Raw genomic sequence first — 18,465 nt, forward strand, 5'->3', positions numbered from 1 at the left:
GCCGCCCGCACACAGCCATGGGTACCCGTCTGCCACCGCATGCAAGCACAGGTACCTGGCTGCCGACCCCACACAGCACCCGCTGCCGCCCGTACACAGCCACGGGTACCCGGCTGCCGCTGCATGCAAGTACAGGTACCCGGGCGCTTGCATGCAGCCACAGGCACCCGCCCGATCGCCTCAGACAGGACCCCCCCCCCCCCGCTACCGCTTTATAAGACGCACCCCCCATTTTCCTCCCAAAATTTGGGGAGGAAAAGTGCGTCTTATAAAGCGAAAAATACGGTAGATAGATAGATAGAGGGATAGATAGATAGATACATAGAGGGATAGATAGAGGGATAGATAGATAGATAGATAGATAGAGGGATAGATAGATAGAGGGATAGATAGAGGGATAGATAGAGGGATAGATAGAGGGATAGATAGATAGATAGATGGATAGAGGGATAGATAGAGGGATAGATAGATAGATAGAGGGATAGATAGATAGATAGATAGATAGATGGATAGATAGAGGGATAGATAGAGGGATAGATAGATAGAGGGATAGATAGATAGATAGATAGATAGAGGGATAGATAGAGGGATAGATAGAGGGATAGATAGATAGATAGATAGATAGAGGGATAGATAGATAGAGGGATAGATAGATAGAGGATAGATAGATAGATAGATAGAAGGATAGATAGAAGGATAGATAGAAGGATAGATAGATAGCTAGATAGATAGAAGGATAGATAGATAGATAGATAGAAGGATAGATAGATAGATAGATAGATAGAAGGATAGATAGACAGAGGGATAGATAGATAGATAGATAGATAGATAGATAGATAGATAGATAGATAGAGGGATAGATTATAGATATGAGCTGCCTGTGTCCTGTATTCTCCTCCTGTATACGCTCTGTGCTCGGCCTTTCTCTGTAGTCACGTGAGTCCATCTCCTCGTGGCCTTGTGTCACTACAATTGGATCAGTCATTGTTCGGTGATCTCTCTATTACCACTGATACTTGGCTCTTTGTCTCCTGAACATGACTTCCTCATCTGAACAAATATTTAATTCCCTCGGGTTGATTATTGCGGCATTTCCTCGCTGATCCGGCTCGGGTAGTTCCACTAAACAAAAACAAAGCCTCATGTAGACAATCAATCATTCACTAAGATTTATTGTTATAAAGATCATTCACTGCTTGTAACCTCTACCACTAAGTGAAAGATTTACAAGGAGGCACAGAAAGTCCAGAAGGAGGAGATTGATCTTTACATTATATATTAGAGACCCCACCCCCTATAACAGCAGTCTGGAGCCCCCTATAACAGCAGTCTGGAGCCCCCTATAACAGCAGTCTGGATGTGTAGTCTGGAGACCCCTAAAACAGAAGTCTGGATGTGTAGTCTGGAGACCCCTAAAACAGAAGTCTGGATGTGTATCATGGTATATATATCTCTATCATGGCCTCATCCTGGTATATGTCTCAATCATGGCCTCTTCCTGATATAGTTACCTAACATTGCCCCATCCTGGTGTATGACCCCCGTCCTGGTTATATCCTGGTATACATGGCTCCATCCTGGTATATATGTTCCCATCATAGCCCCATACTGGTATATATAGTTCCCCATCATAGCCTCATCCTGGTATATGTCTCCATCATAGCCCCATCCTGGTATATGTCTCCATCATAGCCCCATCCTGGTATATGTCCCCATCATAGCCCCATCCTGGTATATGTCTCCATCCTGGATGTGTATTCTGGAGCCCCCTATAACAGCAGTCTGGATGTGTATTTTGGAGCCCCCTATAACAGCAGTCTGAATGTGTAGTCAGGAGCCCCCTATAACAGCAGTCTGGATGTGTAGTCTGGAGCTCCTATAACAGCAGTCTGGATGTGTAGTCTGGAGCTCCTATAACAGCAGTCTGGATGTGTAGTCTGGAGCCCCCTATAACAGCAGTCTGGATGTGTAGTCTGGAGCCCCCTATAACAGCAGTCTGGATGAGTAGTCTGGAGCCCCCTATAACAGCAGTCTGGATGTGTAGTCTGGAGCCCCCTATAACAGCAGTCTGGATGTGTAGTCTGGAGCCCCTTTAACAGCAGTCTGGATGTGTAGTCTGGAGCCCCCTATAACAGCAGTCTGGATGTGTAGTCTGGAGCCCCCTATAACAGCAATCTGGAGCCCCCTATAACAGCAGTCTGGATGTATAGTCAGGAGCCCCCTATAACAGCAGTCTGAATGTGTAGTCAGGAGCCCCCTATAACAGCAGTCTGGATGTGTAGTCTGGAGCTCCTATAACAGCAGTCTGGATGTGTAGTCTGGAGCCCCCTATAACAGCAATCTGGATGTGTAGTCTGGAGCCCCCTATAACAGCAATCTGGATGTGTAGTCTGGAGCCCCCTATAACAGCAGTCTGGATGTGTAGTCAGGAGCCCCCTATAACAGCAGTCTGGATGTGTAGTCAGGAGCCCCCTATAACAGCAGTCTGGATGAGTAGTCTGGAGCTCCTATAACAGCAGTCTGGATGTGTAGTCAGGAGCCCCCTATAACAGCAGTCTGGATGTGTAGTCTGGAGCCCCCTATAACAGCAATCTGGATGTGTAGTCTGGAGCCCCCTATAACAGCAGTCTGGATGTGTAATCTGGAGCCCCCTATAACAGCAGTCTGGATGTGTAGTCAGGAGCCCCCTATAACAGCAGTCTGGATGTGTAGTCTGGAGCTCCTATAACAGCAGTCTGGATGTGTAGTCTGGAGCCCCCTATAACAGCAATCTGGATGTGTAGTCTGGAGCCCCCTATAACAGCAATCTGGATGTGTAGTCTGGAGCCCCCTATAACAGCAGTCTGGATGTGTAGTCAGGAGCCCCCTATAACAGCAGTCTGGATGTGTAGTCAGGAGCCCCCTATAACAGCAGTCTGGATGAGTAGTCTGGAGCTCCTATAACAGCAGTCTGGATGTGTAGTCAGGAGCCCCCTATAACAGCAGTCTGGATGTGTAGTCTGGAGCCCCCTATAACAGCAATCTGGATGTGTAGTCTGGAGCCCCCTATAACAGCAGTCTGGATGTGTAGTCTGGAGCCCCCTATAACAGCAGTCTGGATGTGTAGTCTGGAGCCCCCTATAACAGCAATCTGGATGTGTAGTCTGGAGCCCCCTATAACAGCAGTCTGGATGTGTAATCTGGAGCCCCTTTAACAGCAGTCTGGATATGTAGTCTGGAGCCCCCTATATCAGCAGTCTGGATGTGAAGTCTGGTGCCCCCTATAACAGCAGTCTGGATGTGTAGTCTGGAGCCCCCTATAACAGCAGTCTGGATGTGTAGTCTGGAGCCCCCTATAACAGCAGTCTGGATGTGTAGTCTGGAGCCCCCTATAACAGCAGTCTGGATGTGTAGTCTGGAGCCCCTATAACAGCAGTCTGGATGTGTAGTCTGGAGCCCCCTATATCAGCAGTCTGGATGTGAAGTCTGGTGCCCCCTATAACAGCAGTCTGGATGTGTAGTCTGGAGCCCCCTATAACAGCAGTCTGGATGTGTAGTCTGGAGCCCCCTATAACAGCAGTCTGGATGTGTAGTCTGGAGCCCCCTATAACAGCAGTCTGGATGTGTAGTCTGGAGCCCCCTATAACAGCAGTCTGGATGTGTAGTCTGGAGCCCCCTATAACAGCAGTCTGGATGTGTAGTCTGGAGCCCCCTATAACAGCAGTCTGGATGTGTAGTCTGGAGCCCCCTATAAGAGCAGTCTGGATCTGCAGTCTGGAGCCCCCTATAACAGCAGTCTGGATGTGTAGTCTGGAGCCCCCTATAACAGCAGTCTGGATGTGTAGTCTGGAGCCCCCTATAACAGCAGTCTGGATGTGTAGTCTGGAGCCCCCTATAACAGCAGTCTGGATGTGTAGTCTGGAGCCCCCTATAACAGCAGTCTGGATGTGTAGTCTGGAGCCCCCTATAACAGCAGTCTGGATGTGTAGTCTGGAGCCCCCTATAACAGCAGTCTGGATGTGTAGTCTGGAGCCCCCTATAACAGCAGTCTGGATGTGTAGTCTGGAGCCCCCTATAACAGCAATCTGGATGTGTAGTCTGGAGCCCCCTATAACAGCAGTCTGGATGTGTAATCTGGAGCCCCTTTAACAGCAGTCTGGATATGTAGTCTGGAGCCCCCTATAACAGCAGTCTGGATGTGAAGTCTGGTGCCCCCTATAACAGCAGTCTGGATGTGTAGTCTGGAGCCCCCTATAACAGCAGTCTGGATGTGTAGTCTGGAGCCCCCTATAACAGCAGTCTGGATGTGTAGTCTGGAGCCCCCTATATCAGCAGTCTGGATGTGAAGTCTGGTGCCCCCTATAACAGCAGTCTGGATGTGTAGTCTGGAGCCCCCTATAACAGCAGTCTGGATGTGTAGTCTGGAGCCCCCTATAACAGCAGTCTGGATGTGTAGTCTGGAGCCCCCTATAACAGCAGTCTGGATGTGTAGTCTGGAGCCCCTATAACAGCAGTCTGGATGTGTAGTCTGGAGCCCCCTATATCAGCAGTCTGGATGTGAAGTCTGGTGCCCCCTATAACAGCAGTCTGGATGTGTAGTCTGGAGCCCCCTATAACAGCAGTCTGGATGTGTAGTCTGGAGCCCCCTATAACAGCAGTCTGGATGTGTAGTCTGGAGCCCCCTATAACAGCAGTCTGGATGTGTAGTCTGGAGCCCCCTATAACAGCAGTCTGGATGTGTAGTCTGGAGCCCCCTATAACAGCAGTCTGGATGTGTAGTCTGGAGCCCCCTATAACAGCAGTCTGGATGTGTAGTCTGGAGCCCCCTATAACAGCAGTCTGGATGTGTAGTCTGGAGCCCCCTATAACAGCAGTCTGGATGTGTAGTCTGGAGCCCCCTATAACAGCAGTCTGGATGTGTAGTCTGGAGCCCCCTATAACAGCAGTCTGGATGTGTAGTCTGGAGCCCCCTATAACAGCAGTCTGGATGTGTAGTCTGGAGCCCCCTATAACAGCAGTCTGGATGTGTAGTCTGGAGCCCCCTATAACAGCAGTCTGGATGTGTAGTCTGGAGCCCCCTATAACAGCAATCTGGATGTGTAGTCTGGAGCCCCCTATAACAGCAGTCTGGATGTGTAATCTGGAGCCCCTTTAACAGCAGTCTGGATATGTAGTCTGGAGCCCCCTATAACAGCAGTCTGGATGTGAAGTCTGGTGCCCCCTATAACAGCAGTCTGGATGTGTAGTCTGGAGCCCCCTATAACAGCAGTCTGGATGTGTAGTCTGGAGCCCCCTATAACAGCAGTCTGGATGTGTAGTCTGGAGCCCCCTATAACAGCAGTCTGGATGTGTAATCTGGAGCCCCTTTAACAGCAGTCTGGATATGTAGTCTGGAGCCCCCTATAACAGCAGTCTGGATGTGAAGTCTGGTGCCCCCTATAACAGCAGTCTGGATGTGTAGTCTGGAGCCCCCTATAACAGCAGTCTGGATGTGTAGTCTGGAGCCCCCTATAACAGCAGTCTGGATGTGTAGTCTGGAGCCCCCTATAACAGCAGTCTGGATGTGTAGTCTGGAGCCCCTATAACAGCAGTCTGGATGTGTAGTCTGGAGCCCCCTATAATAGCAGTCTGGATGTGTAGTCTGGAGCCCCCCTATAACAGCAGTCTGGATGTGTAGTCTGGAGCCCCCCTATATCAGCAGTCTGGATGTGAAGTCTGGTGCCCCCTATAACAGCAGTCTGGATGTGTAGTCTGGAGCCCCCTATAACAGCAGTCTGGATGTGTAGTCTGGAGCCTCCTATAACAGCAGTCTGGATGTGTAGTCTGGAGCCCCCTATAACAGCAGTCTGGATGTGTAGTCTGGAGCCCCCTATAACAGCAGTCTGGATGTGTAGTCTGGAGCCCCCTATAACAGCAGTCTGGATGTGTAGTCTGGAGCCCCCTATAACAGCAGTCTGGATGTGAAGTCTGGAGCCCCCTATAACAGCAGTCTGGATGTGTAGTCTGGAGCCCCCTATAACAGCAGTCTGGATGTGTAGTCTGGAGCCCCCTATAACAGCAGTCTGGATCTGCAGTCTGGAGCCCCCTATAACAACAGTCTGGATGTGTAGTCTGGAGCCCCCTATATCAGCAGTCTGGATGTGTAGTCTGGAGCCCCCTATAACAGCAGTCTGGATGTGTAGTCTGGAGCCCCCTATAACAGCAGTCTGGATGTGTAGTCTGGAGCCCCCTATAACAGCAGTCTGGATGTGTAGTCTGGAGCCCCCTATAACAGCAGTCTGGAGGTGTAGTCTGGAGCCCCCTATAACAGCAGTCTGGATGTGTAGTCTGGAGCCCCCTATAACAGCAGTCTGGAGGTGTAGTCTGGAGCCCCCTATAACAGCAGTCTGGATGTGTAGTCTGGAGCCCCCCTATAACAGCAGTCTGGATGTATAGTCTGGAGCCCCCTATAAGAGCAGTCTGGATGTGTAGTCAGGAGCCCCCTATAACAGCAGTCTGGATGTGTAGTCTGGAGCCCCCTATAACAGCAGTCTGGATGTGAAGTCTGGAGCCCCCTATAACAGCAGTCTGGATGTGTAGTCTGGAGCCCCCTATAACAGCAGTCTGGATGTGTAGTCTGGAGCCCCCTATAACAGCAGTCTGGATGTGAAGTCTGGAGCCCCCTATAACAGCAGTCTGGATGTGAAGTCTGGAGCCCCCTATAACAGCAGTCTGGATGTGAAGTCTGGAGCTTTTCTTAGTAAATCAGTGAAGACTTTTTTCTCATTTTCTCTGTGGCAAGTGTAGATTGTGCCTTAGCAGTTGGTGTAATCACATGTGTCCGGTGGTGTCTCGGAGCCGTGTGGTGATTATTTCTAGAGTTCTGCTTGTGTCTCGGCTCTAGACCCCCTGATGTGGTGCTCGGTGAGTCCTCGCCCGTCTTGTGTCTTCGATGTTCATGGTGAGGTGAGCAGAGACAGTGATGGGTGACTGGCGCTCGTCTTCTCCCTGACGTCATCATTGCACAATGGAATCCCATTTCTTAGAAATCATGCAGAAACCTTCGCTGCTGCGGAGTATTATCGTGTCAGACTGTTACGTTAGCGGCGCGCTCACACAATGGCGGTGCAGATTGTATCTCCATCTTGTTTTTATAACATCTCTTGACCTTCCAGACACCCAGGGACGCCGGGATTCTCTAAATAAAAGTTAAAGGGAGTCTGTCGGCGTGTCCTCACATTTTGGAGGTAGAGGTTCGGCTGTGTAGGTACTTTAAAAAAAGTTTAATTTGTTCGAGATCCAATTTGCCAATCATGAGAAATATAGTATAGAAACTGTATGCAAATCAGCCTGGAAGTGCACTGGGGGCGTGTCTGCAGTGGGCTCAGTGCACTGGGGGCGTGTCTGCAGTGGGCTCAGTGCACTGGGGGGTGTCTGCAGTGGGCTCAGTGCACTGGGGGCGTGTCTGCCGTGGTCTCAGTGCACTGGGGGCATGTCTGCAGTGGTCTCAGTGCACTGGGGGCGTGTCTGCAGTGGTCTCAGTGCACTGGGGGTGTGTCTGCAGTGGTCTCAGTGCACTGGGGGTGTGTCTGCCGTGGTCTCAGTGCACTGGGGGCGTGTCTGCAGTGGTCTCAGTGCACTGGGGGGTGTCTGCAGTGGTCTCAGTGCTCTGGGGGCGTGTCTGCCGTGGTCTCAGTGCACTGGGGGCATGTCTGCAGTGGTCTCAGTGCACTGGGGGTGTGTCTGCAGTGGTCTCAGTGCACTGGGGGTGTGTCTGCCGTGGTCTCAGTGCACTGGGGGCGTGTCTGCAGTGGTCTCAGTGCACTGGGGGCGTGTCTGCAGTGGTCTCAGTGCACTGGGGGCGTGTATGCAGTGGTCTCAGTGCACTGGGGGTGTGTCTGCCGTGGTCTCAGTGCACTGGGGGCGTGTCTGCAGTGGTCTCAGTGCACTGGGGGCGTGTATGCAGTGGTCTCAGTGCACTGGGGGTGTGTCTGCCGTGGTCTCAGTGCACTGGGGGCGTGTCTGCAGTGGTCTCAGTGCACTGGGGGCGTGTCTGCAGTGTTCTCAGTGCACTGGGGGCGTGTCTGCTGTGGTCTCAGTGCACTGGAGGCGTGTCTGCTGTGGTCTCAGTGCACTGGGGGCGTGTCTGCTGTGGTCTCAGTGCACTGGAGGCGTGTCTGCAGTGGTCTCAGTGCATTGGGGGCGTGTCTGCTGTGGTCTCAGTGCACTGACACGCCCAAATGCACATCCAGCCTGATCTGTAACACACTAATTAACCATTTCTTATAGTGACTTGCTCTCTAGTGCCACCTATTGGAGGTATCCGAGTATACATCTTCTCCAAAAATAATACCCCCATCTGCAGTCAGCTGTTTCAGGTTCTTGTCCCATGTGAGCTCAGGATAGGGTGGAAACCCTTGAATATTGTTCTAGGGGGAACTGTTTCTCCAAAGACGGGGCTACCAAGGCCAGACAATGTCCCCTGGCTGGAAAAAAGTAAGCCAGTCATCCCCTGAAGAAAGCCACCTATAAAAGGTAAAATATCTGACCCACATGACTTAGGATATTAGCTAAACCAAAGGCTTCTTCTGAAGGAAAGCGGTTTCAGGGTTCTTGCCCTTCATCAGTGCAGGGTAAACTTCTGCTTGGCTATTGAAGAAGCTTTGGTTATTTGTCTAGGGGGAACTGTTTCTCCTTATGGAGACTGCCAAAGTCAGGCAAAGCTTCCTGAGAAATAAGGAATGCTAATTAGCCCGAAGTACCATTGTAGAAAGATACCTTACAAGCCTTCTCTAAATAATATACACCCATGTGCCGTCAGCTGTCATTAGGGTTCCGATTTTCTGGTGGGAGGCCTTGGATTATAGTTGGGGGGGGAAATTGGATAATAGCCTAGGGTGGCTTTGGATTATAGTCTGGGAGGGCCTTGGATAATAGTCCAGGGAGTCCTTGGATTATAGTCGGGGGGTGGGCTTGGATTATAGTCTAAGGAAGCCTTAGGTAATAGTCTATGGAGGCCTTGGATAATAGTCTAAAGAAGCCTTGGATAATAGTCTAGGAGGGAATTGGATAATAGTCTAGCGGGCCTTCGATAATAGTTTAGGTGGACCCTGGTTAATAGACTATTATCCAAGGCCCCCCTAGACTATTAACCAGGGTCCACCTAAACTATTATCGAAGGCCCGCTAGACTATTATCCAATTCCCTCCTAGACTATTATCCAAGGCTTCTTTAGACTATTATCCAAGGCCCCCCTAGACTAAGTAAGCCTTGGATAACAGACTATGGAGAACTTGGATAATAGTCTAGAAGGGCCTTGGATAATAGTCTAGGGTCATATATAGTAATCTAGGGAAGCCTTGGATAATAATCTAGGGAGGCCTTAGTCTAAGGAGACATTGAATAATGGTCTAGAGGCCGTGGATAATAGTCTAGAGAGGCCTTGGATAATAGTCTCGGAGGGTCTTGGATAATAATCTAGGGAGGCCTTGGATAATAGCCTAGGGGCCTTAGATAATAGTCTAGGGAGGCCTTGGATAGTAGTCTCGGGGAGTCTTGGATAATAATCTAGGGAAGCCTTGGCTAATATTCTTGGATAATAGTCTAGGGTAACATTGGATAATAATCTAGGGAGGCCTTGGATAGAAGTCTAGGGAGCCCTTGGATAATATTGTAGGTATGTCTTGTATAGTAGTCTAGGGGGCCTTGGATAATAGTCCAGAGAGGCCTTTGACAATAGTCTAAGGGGCCTTGGGTAATAGTCCAGTGACGCCTTGGATAGTGGTCTTGGTAAGCCTTGGATAATAGTCTAAGGAGGCCTTGGATAATTGTCTAGAGGAGCCTTGGATAATAGTCTAGGGTAACCTTGGATAATAATCTAGGGAGACCTTGGATAAAAGTCTAGGGAGCCCTTGGACAATATTCTAGGTATGTCTTGTATGATAGTCTAGGCGGCCTTGGATAATAGTCCACAGAGGCCTTTGACAATAGTCTAAGGGGCCTTGGATAATAGTCCAGTGATGCCTTGGATAGTGGTCTTGGTAAGCCTTGGATAATAGTCTAAGGGGGCCTTGGATAATAGTTTAGGGAAGCTTTGGATAATTGTCTAGAGGAGCCTTGGATAATAGTCATGGGGGGGGGCCCTGGAACATGGTCTAGAGGGGCCTTGGATAATAGTCTAGGAAAAGACCTCCATCTGCAGACGGCTGTTTCACGTATTTGCTTCTCATTAGTGCAGAGCAAGGCACTTGTTAGCTGGAAGAAGTGCCTTAAGGGTGCTTTACACGAGATGATCTATCGTGCGATAGATCGTCGGGGTCATAGTTTTTGTGACGCACATCCGGCATCGCTTGCGACGTCGGCCTGTGTGACGCCTCCGAGCGACGCAGTATCGCTCACAAATCATGAGTCGTGTACTTGTCGCTCGGTTTCATATTCTCGTTTAATTAAAATGGCGCCGGTTGCTCATCGCTCCCGGGGCAGCACACGCCGCTCCGTGTGACACCCCGGGAACGATGAACACAGCTTACCTGCGTCCCGCGGCACCTGCTGGCAATGAGGAAGGAAGGAGGTGGGCGGGATGTTTACGTCCCGCTCATCTCCGTCCCTCCGCTTCTATTGGCCGCCGCTGTGTGACGTCGCTGTGACGCTGAACGTCCCTCCCACTCCAGGAAGAGGATGTTCGCCGCCCACAGCGACGTCGCACAGCAGGTAAGTGCGTGTGACGGGGGTTAACGACTTTGTGCGCCATGGGCAACTAATTGCCCGTGACACACAAACGACGGGGGCGGGTACGATCGATCGTGAAATTGCAGGATAGATCGTACCGTGTAAAGCAGGCTTTAGAGTGGAGGAGCACTGCTGTCAGTGTGACGAGCGCTGTGCTGGGACGTATCTGACCATGATGATGATGTCTGTGTATAGTGTGTTGCTAACAACAGTTTGCCCCCTGGCACCAGAGATGGACCCAGCTCTCATAAACCCCCCGCAGCCCCCGCTTCTACTCAGACTGGAGAAAATGAAAACAGCAATGACTCTCGTCCTGACAGGAAGGCGCGTACTCATCATCTCACCCAGAATTCAAGGAGGAATTACACCAGGCGTTTTCCAAATATTCTGAAGACTCTCTTGCCTCAGATTCGCAGTGATCTGGTCTCTACGCCACCTTCACCGCCATTCATTGTAAGATCTCTGCTTGCTGACAGTGAATTAAGCTTTTCTTGGGAGTTTACATCATACACCTGAAACCTAATTTTCTGTTACAGCTGAGGGTTTGCTACAAGTGCATTTGTGGCGCCCTGGACAAGCCAGGACGTCACAGGTACTACAACAACACACCCCACACCCCGGCTAGGCACACCGAAGTCAAACACAAATCCTTGTTGCCTCCCTCCAGGGACTGATGTCCACACCAGGGGGTGGAGCCAGGCGGTTGGCCCCACCCACCGAGGAGTTCACAGTCCTGGAGGCGGGAAAAGGAGTGAGAGATCAGTTAAGGAGTTGGAGAAGTGAAGTGGAGTAGAGGAGACTGACGGTGTCCGGGTGCGTGGCCCGGGCACATACAGCAAGGTTGGCAGACGGTGGTGACCCTCTGCAGGAGAGGCTGATTGGAGTGAACCGTACGGACCGGGGACGGGCGGTGGCCCACCGGTACCGGATCGGGGAGCGAAGAGAAGCCAGCACCATCCGGCAGGGCTTACGGACCCCGACCAGGCTAGGAGTCGCCGTAAAACTGGTCAAATCTGTTAGCGAAGGGAACCTCCGGGGTTTCCCAGCAGTCAAGACCCGATTGAAGGCAACAGCTCACACCGTAGAGGGAAACACAGTCACCACCAAGGCTACAGTTCCCAGGGCCAGAGCCTGCGGGCAAAAGAGGCTCCCTCAGCCTCCATCCAAGCTGGGGAGCGGGTTACCGGTGGGAAGACATTGGAACTGTAAACACAACACAGGTGCAGGGAAAGGCAGTCACCATCAACCTGCCGGGAGGAGAACAACCGCAGCCGCCTGTGGGACCCGTCCATCCAGCCATTTGTTTTACCGGAGACTCTGCATTATTCATTGGCTGAGTGAGTACCACCGTGCCGTGTGGCACCGCGCTGCCCCCGTGACCCTGCACCTCACCAGGCCCCGTAACCTGCCTGCCATCCCTAACCCTCACCGGGCCCCGGGACAACCAACCCCCCTACCCACGGAGGGGAGAAACAACACCAAAGCTGCTCCCTGTCATCGCTCCCGGGATCCCAGTCCAGAGCAGCGGTGGTGTCACAACCTCACCACAACCGTGGGTGGCGTCACAGACAATATCCCCAAACCACACTACCCCCCTTTCACTCACGGGCGAGGAGCGCCGCTCGAGTCCCCGGGATCCGGCCTACCGCTTGAGCCACCACCGAGCAGCAGCAGCAGCAGCAGCCGGACCCGAGCAGTGGGTGAGCGCAGCGTCCCCTCCTCCGCCCGCGACACATTCAGTTTAGACAATGATCTAATAAGGTAAATATGTTGGGGGCACAAAACTCCATCCGGAGCTGACTGTTTGTTACAATGTATCAGTGCAGGGAAACTACAGCAACCTGGGGTCTAGGCCAGTACAGGTTTAAAGACTCGGTATTTATACGAGACTGTGTCCATTCACTGTCAGCAAGCAGGGACCATGAAAATGCTGAAACTACATTTCCCGTCACCACTCCTGGAGACAATACGATGTTTTATCTACTGTACATAATGGAAAATGATAATCAGGCATTTATTCTTACATTTCCAGGAAGAGTAACAGAGTAACAACACTATATTTCCTCTGTCATCACTCCTAGAGACATAAAGTTGCTCCAGCTTTATCTACTGTACATAAAGGAAAATTATCAGTCATTTAGATTTACATTTCCAGGAAGAATAACTGAGTAACAACACTATAGTTCCTCTGTCACCGCTCCCGGTGTCAATAAGTTGCTCAAGCTTTATCTACAGTTCATAAAGGAAAATATCAGTCATTTATTCTTACATTTTCAGGAAGAGTAACAGAGTAACAACACTATAGTTCCTCTATCAGCGCTCGCAATGTCAATAAGAAACTCCTCTTTTATCTACTGTACATAAAGAAAAATGATAATCAGTCATATATTCTTACTTTTCCAGGAAGAGTACCAGAGTAACAACACTACATTTCCCCTGTCAGCTTTCCCAGTGTCAATAAGATGCGCCAGCTTTATCTACTGTACATAATGGAAAATAAGATTAAGCCATTTATTTTTATATTTCCAGGAAGAGAAACAGAGTAACATCACTACATTTCCCCTGTCACCTCTCTTGGAGACAATAAGTTGCTCCAGCTTTATCTACTGTATGTAAAGGAAAATGAGAATCAGTCATTTATTCTTACATTTCCAGGAAGAGTAAAAGAGTAACATCATTACATTTCCTCGGTCATCACTCCTGGAGACGTATTGTTGCTCCAGCTTTATCTACTGTACATAAAGGAAAATTATCAGTCATTTATATTTACATTTCCAGGAAGAATAACAGAGTAACAACACTAAATTTCCCCTGTCACCGATCCGGGTATCAATAAGGTGTCCCAGCTTTATTCTTACATTTCCAGGAAGAATAACAGAGTAACAACACTATAGTTACTCTGTCTGTGCTCCTGGGGTCAATAAGTTGCTCCAGCTTTATCTACTCTACATAAAGGAAATTATCAGTCATTTATTCTAACATTTCCAGGAAGAGTAACAGAGTAACAACACTACATTTCCTCTGTCACCGCTTCCAATGTCAATAAGAGACTCCACTTTTATCTACTTACATAAAGAAAAATTATAATCAGTCATTTATTCTTTCATTTCCAGGAAGAGTAACAGAGTAACAACACTATATTTCCTCTGTCACCACTCCTGGAGTCAATAAGTCGCTCCAGCTTTATCAACTATACATAAAGGAAAATGATAATCAGTCATTTATTTTTATATTTCCAGGAAGAGTAACAGAGTAACAACATTATATTTCCACTGCCAGCGTTCCCGTGTCAATCATTTCCTCCAGCTTTATCTACTGTACATAAAGGAACATGATAAACAGTCATTTATTCTTCCATTTCCAGGAAGAATGACAGAGTAACAACAATACATTTCCTCTGTCCCCACTCCTAGAGACAATAAGATGCTCCAGCTTTATCTACTGTACATAAAAAAAATGATAGTCATTTATTTTTACATTTCCAGGAAGAGTAACAGAGTAACAACACTACATTTCCTCTGTCTCTGCACATGGAGCAGTTCAGCTCCTCCAGCTTTATATACAGAAATCTGGAAGCTTCCCCTGACTTCTGCCCGTCCTCTGGTATTCCTATTCCTGTCACTATTATCTCCATCAGTGTGACTAATCAGTGGCGACTGAACAGTGTCACAAAAGGGAAGTGATAATCCGACATGTCTTCATACATTTCCAGGAGGAACAACAGAGGAATAACACTACAGTTCTCATGCCACAGCTCTTGTAGCAGTTGCCCCAGCTTTATCTACATAGAACTGGCAACCTCCGCTGACTTGTCTGGCTATTCCTCTGTTATTCCTACTGGAAACAAAAGCATATGTGACCAACTGGGTATTACTATTACCTTCATTAGTAGCATCTGTAAGTGCTGATTTAACAGTGTCATGCAAAAATAAGAATTTATAATTTATTCTTACATTTCCCAGAGGAATTACAGAGGAACAACACTAGATTTCTCAGGAGCAGTTCATAAGTAGTGTGTTCCAATCTCACTCCGATTTATAAGTCTGACTGATTGCGCCCTAAAACTGGAAACACCTCTCCTGACTTGTCTGGCCATTTCTCTGTTATTCCTCCTGGAAACGTAAGCACATTTGAACAAATGGGGGTTTCTCTTACCTCTGTCCGTAGGGTTAGTCAATGATAATTGAACAGAGCCACACAAGGAGAATTATAGTAGCATTAGCATTTTATTCATACATTTCCAGGAGGAGTAACAGAGGAACAGCACAATGCAGATTTCAAAACAGTTAAGCTGATTATTCCAATGTTGCTGTTTTATGGAGAATGTGAATATGTCCTATAGGGGAGCCTCGATGACTCTCACAATGTGGTGAAATAAGGACCTGTGGGTGTCCTGGGCGGAGGGGGGTGATGAGGGTATTGAGCTGTGCTGCCCCGTGCAGCCCCCGGCTGTGAATACAGATCACAGAGCTGGTACGTCCTGCCCCGGCTAATCCTGCCACATAAATACAGAGACGAGCAGGTAACGCTCTGATTATTGCCGCTCTCACAAGTATTTGGGGGCTAAACATAATTTCTTCAATTGGATTTCATAAAAAATTGGGCTTTTAAAACTCCTTTTTTCGTACATTGCAGGCTGCAGAATGAGTTAACTGAGTATCCATCAGTGAGCTCATTCTGTAATGAGGATATAACTCCTGTTTATTTTCTTTGTACATTGCTGGCTGCAGAATGAATTAACTGAGTATCCATCAGTGAGCTCATTCTGTAATGAGGATATAACTCCTGTTTATTTTCTTTGTACATTGCTGGCTGCAGAATGAATTAACTGAGGATCCATCAGTGAGCTCATTCTATAATGAGGATATAACTCCTGTTTGGGTTTGTTTGTACATTGCTGGCTGCAGAATGAGTTAACTGAGTATCCATCAGTGAGCTCATTCTATAATGAGGATATAACTCCTGTTTGGGTTTGTTTGTACATTGCTGGCTGCAGAATGAGTTAACTGAGGATCCATCAGTGAGAACATTCTGTAATAGGGATATAACTCCTGGGGTTTTTTTTTTGTACATTGCTGGCTGCATAATGAGTTAACTGAGGATCCATCAGTGAGCTCATTCTGTAATAGGGTAGGGATATAACTCCTGTTTGTTTTTTTGTAAATTGTTGGTTGCAGAATGAGTTAATTGAGTATCCATCAGTGAGCTCATTCTGTAATGAGGATATAACTCCTGTTTATTTTCTTTGTACATTGCTGGCTGCAGAATGAATTAACTGAGTATCCATCAGTGAGCTCATTCTGTAATGAGGATATAACTCCTGTTTATTTTCTTTGTACATTGCTGGCTGCAGAATGAATTAACTGAGGATCCATCAGTGAGCTCATTCTATAATGAGGATATAACTCCTGTTTGGGTTTGTTTGTACATTGCTGGCTGCAGAATGAGTTAACTGAGTATCCATCAGTGAGCTCATTCTATAATGAGGATATAACTCCTGTTTGGGTTTGTTTGTACATTGCTGGCTGCAGAATGAGTTAACTGAGGATCCATCAGTGAGAACATTCTGTAATAGGGATATAACTCCTGGGGTTTTTTTTTTTTGTACATTGCTGGCTGCATAATGAGTTAACTGAGGATCCATCAGTGAGCTCATTCTGTAATCGGGTAGGGATATAACTCCTGTTTGTTTTTTTGTAAATTGTTGGTTGCAGAATGAGTTAATTGAGTATCCATCAGTGAGCTCATTCTATAATGAGGATATACCTCCTGTTTGGGTTTGTTTGTACATTGCTGGCTGCAGAATAAGGTATCTGAATATTTATAAGTGAGCTCATTCTGTAATAGGGATATAACTCCTGGGTTTTTTTTGTACATTACAGGCTGCAGAATGAGTTAACTGAGTATCCATCAGTGAGCTCATTCTGTAATAGGGATATAACTCCTGTGTGTGTTTTTGTAAATTGCTGGCTGCAGAATGAGTTAACATGACTATCCCTCAGTGAGCTCTTTCTGTAATGGTGATATAACTCCTGGGGTATTTTTTGTACATTGCTGGCTGCAAAATGAGTTAACATAACATCTATCAGTGAGCTCATTCTATAATGAGGATATACCTCCTGTTTGGGTTTGTTGTACATTGCTGGCTGCAGATTAAGGTATCTGAATATTTATAAGTGAGCTCATTCTATAATGGGGATATAACTCATGTTTGGGTGTTTTACTCTGCTGGCTGCAGAATGAGTTAACATGACTATCCCTCAGTGAGTTCTTTCTGTAATGAGGATATAACTCCTGGGGTATTTTTTGTACATTGCTGGCTGCAGAATGAGTTAACATAACATCCATCAGTGAGCTCATTCTATTATGGCGACATAACTCCTTTTTGTTTTTTGTACATTGCTGGCTGGAAAATGAGTTAACTGAGTATCCATCAGTGAGCTCATTCTATAATGAGAATATAACTCCTGTGTGTTTTTTTTGTAAATTGCTGGTTGCAGAATGAGTTAACATGACTATCCATCAGTGAGCTCATTCTATAATGAGGATATAACTCCTGTTTGTTTTTTTTTTGTACATTGCTGGCTGCAGAATAAGGTATCTGAATATTTATAAGTGAGCTCATTCTGTAATAGGGATATAACTCCTGTTTGTTTTATGGTAAATTGCTGGCTGCAGAAGGAGTTAACTGAGTATCCATCAGTGAGCTCATTCTGTAATGCTGATATACCTTTTTTATTTGTCTTTTTCTGAACTCCTCTGGGGTTATTTATGACTATAGACCACATCAGGGTTGAATTGATCTTTAATGTGGTCATAAATAAGCCGTGAATACTCAGTATAGGACAGATAAAAGAGTTACAACTCCTCATCAGAACGAGCTCACTGATGGATCCTCAGATAACTCATTCATCAGCAAGAAACACACAGTGCAACACAGCGGCTATAGAAGGCAAACCGTGCAAAATTTTTAATGAAATCCAATGGGAAAAAATATTTTTAGCCCAAAATACATGCATTAAAGTAAAAAGAATCGCCCCTTTAACCCTCTTTGAATTTTTTCTCCTTTTTCTTCCAATAACTTTTTTTTTTCAGTGATGGGTCTCACTATCTTCCCAGGAATCAACTTACAAACGCTCTGGTTATATGGCCATAAAGTAATTTATGTGAAGCGGTATTACTTTAAATCTTCAAATATGGAGATGAAGCAGAGCTGAATTTGTGCATTACCATGACACATATAAGATAATGTGGGTTTACCTGCAGTCCTATGCAAAAATATAGCTAACACCTTCAGCAGCACCAAAACCAGGAATGATAATGTCTGTGTAGACAGCGCCACCTGCTGGTGACTGCGCGTATTACCGCCAAGGTTTTGCTAGATTGGACCTAAGAGGGATTGTCCAGATTTATTCAAATATTTTGCTTAAAAAAGAAAATAAATAAATAAAAAAAAATAATATATATATATATATACAGTATATATTAATGTGTTATTAATGTGTTATTACACAGGTATTCCGGAGTACACGGTGGACATCGAGATCAGTTTCCCAGATGCTTCGTTTGTTTCCCAGATAAAAGACTTCATAGCGAGAAACCTGACGTTCCCCATCGCACTCGGCGTCAGCGACACCGAAATCAAAAGTATAGACGTGACGACAGGTACGGTCCCTCCGCCTGCGATCTACCGGGCCACCGGAATTATTATTAGTGGCCAAGTCTGTAATCCGGGGGCGCACAGATTAAACGAAGGTCGTAAGATGAAGAAATGGAAGA

General features: G+C 47.1%; 1 protein-coding gene across 3 annotated transcripts in view; it reads left to right on the top strand.

Moving 5' to 3' along the window:
- The window catches only part of LOC142296985 (adhesion G protein-coupled receptor F5-like), a 316,164-nt gene that overhangs the window by 203,446 nt on the left and 94,253 nt on the right, over positions 1-18,465 (top strand). For all 3 annotated transcript variants that reach the window (XM_075341170.1, XM_075341172.1, XM_075341171.1), the window contains one exon: positions 18,202-18,351. In XM_075341170.1, coding sequence (XP_075197285.1) covers positions 18,202-18,351 — 150 coding nt within the window. The remainder of the gene's footprint in view (positions 1-18,201; positions 18,352-18,465) is intronic.

This window comes from Anomaloglossus baeobatrachus, chromosome 3 (genome assembly GCF_048569485.1).
Source record: "Anomaloglossus baeobatrachus isolate aAnoBae1 chromosome 3, aAnoBae1.hap1, whole genome shotgun sequence".
Taxonomy (NCBI): domain Eukaryota; kingdom Metazoa; phylum Chordata; class Amphibia; order Anura; family Aromobatidae; genus Anomaloglossus; species Anomaloglossus baeobatrachus.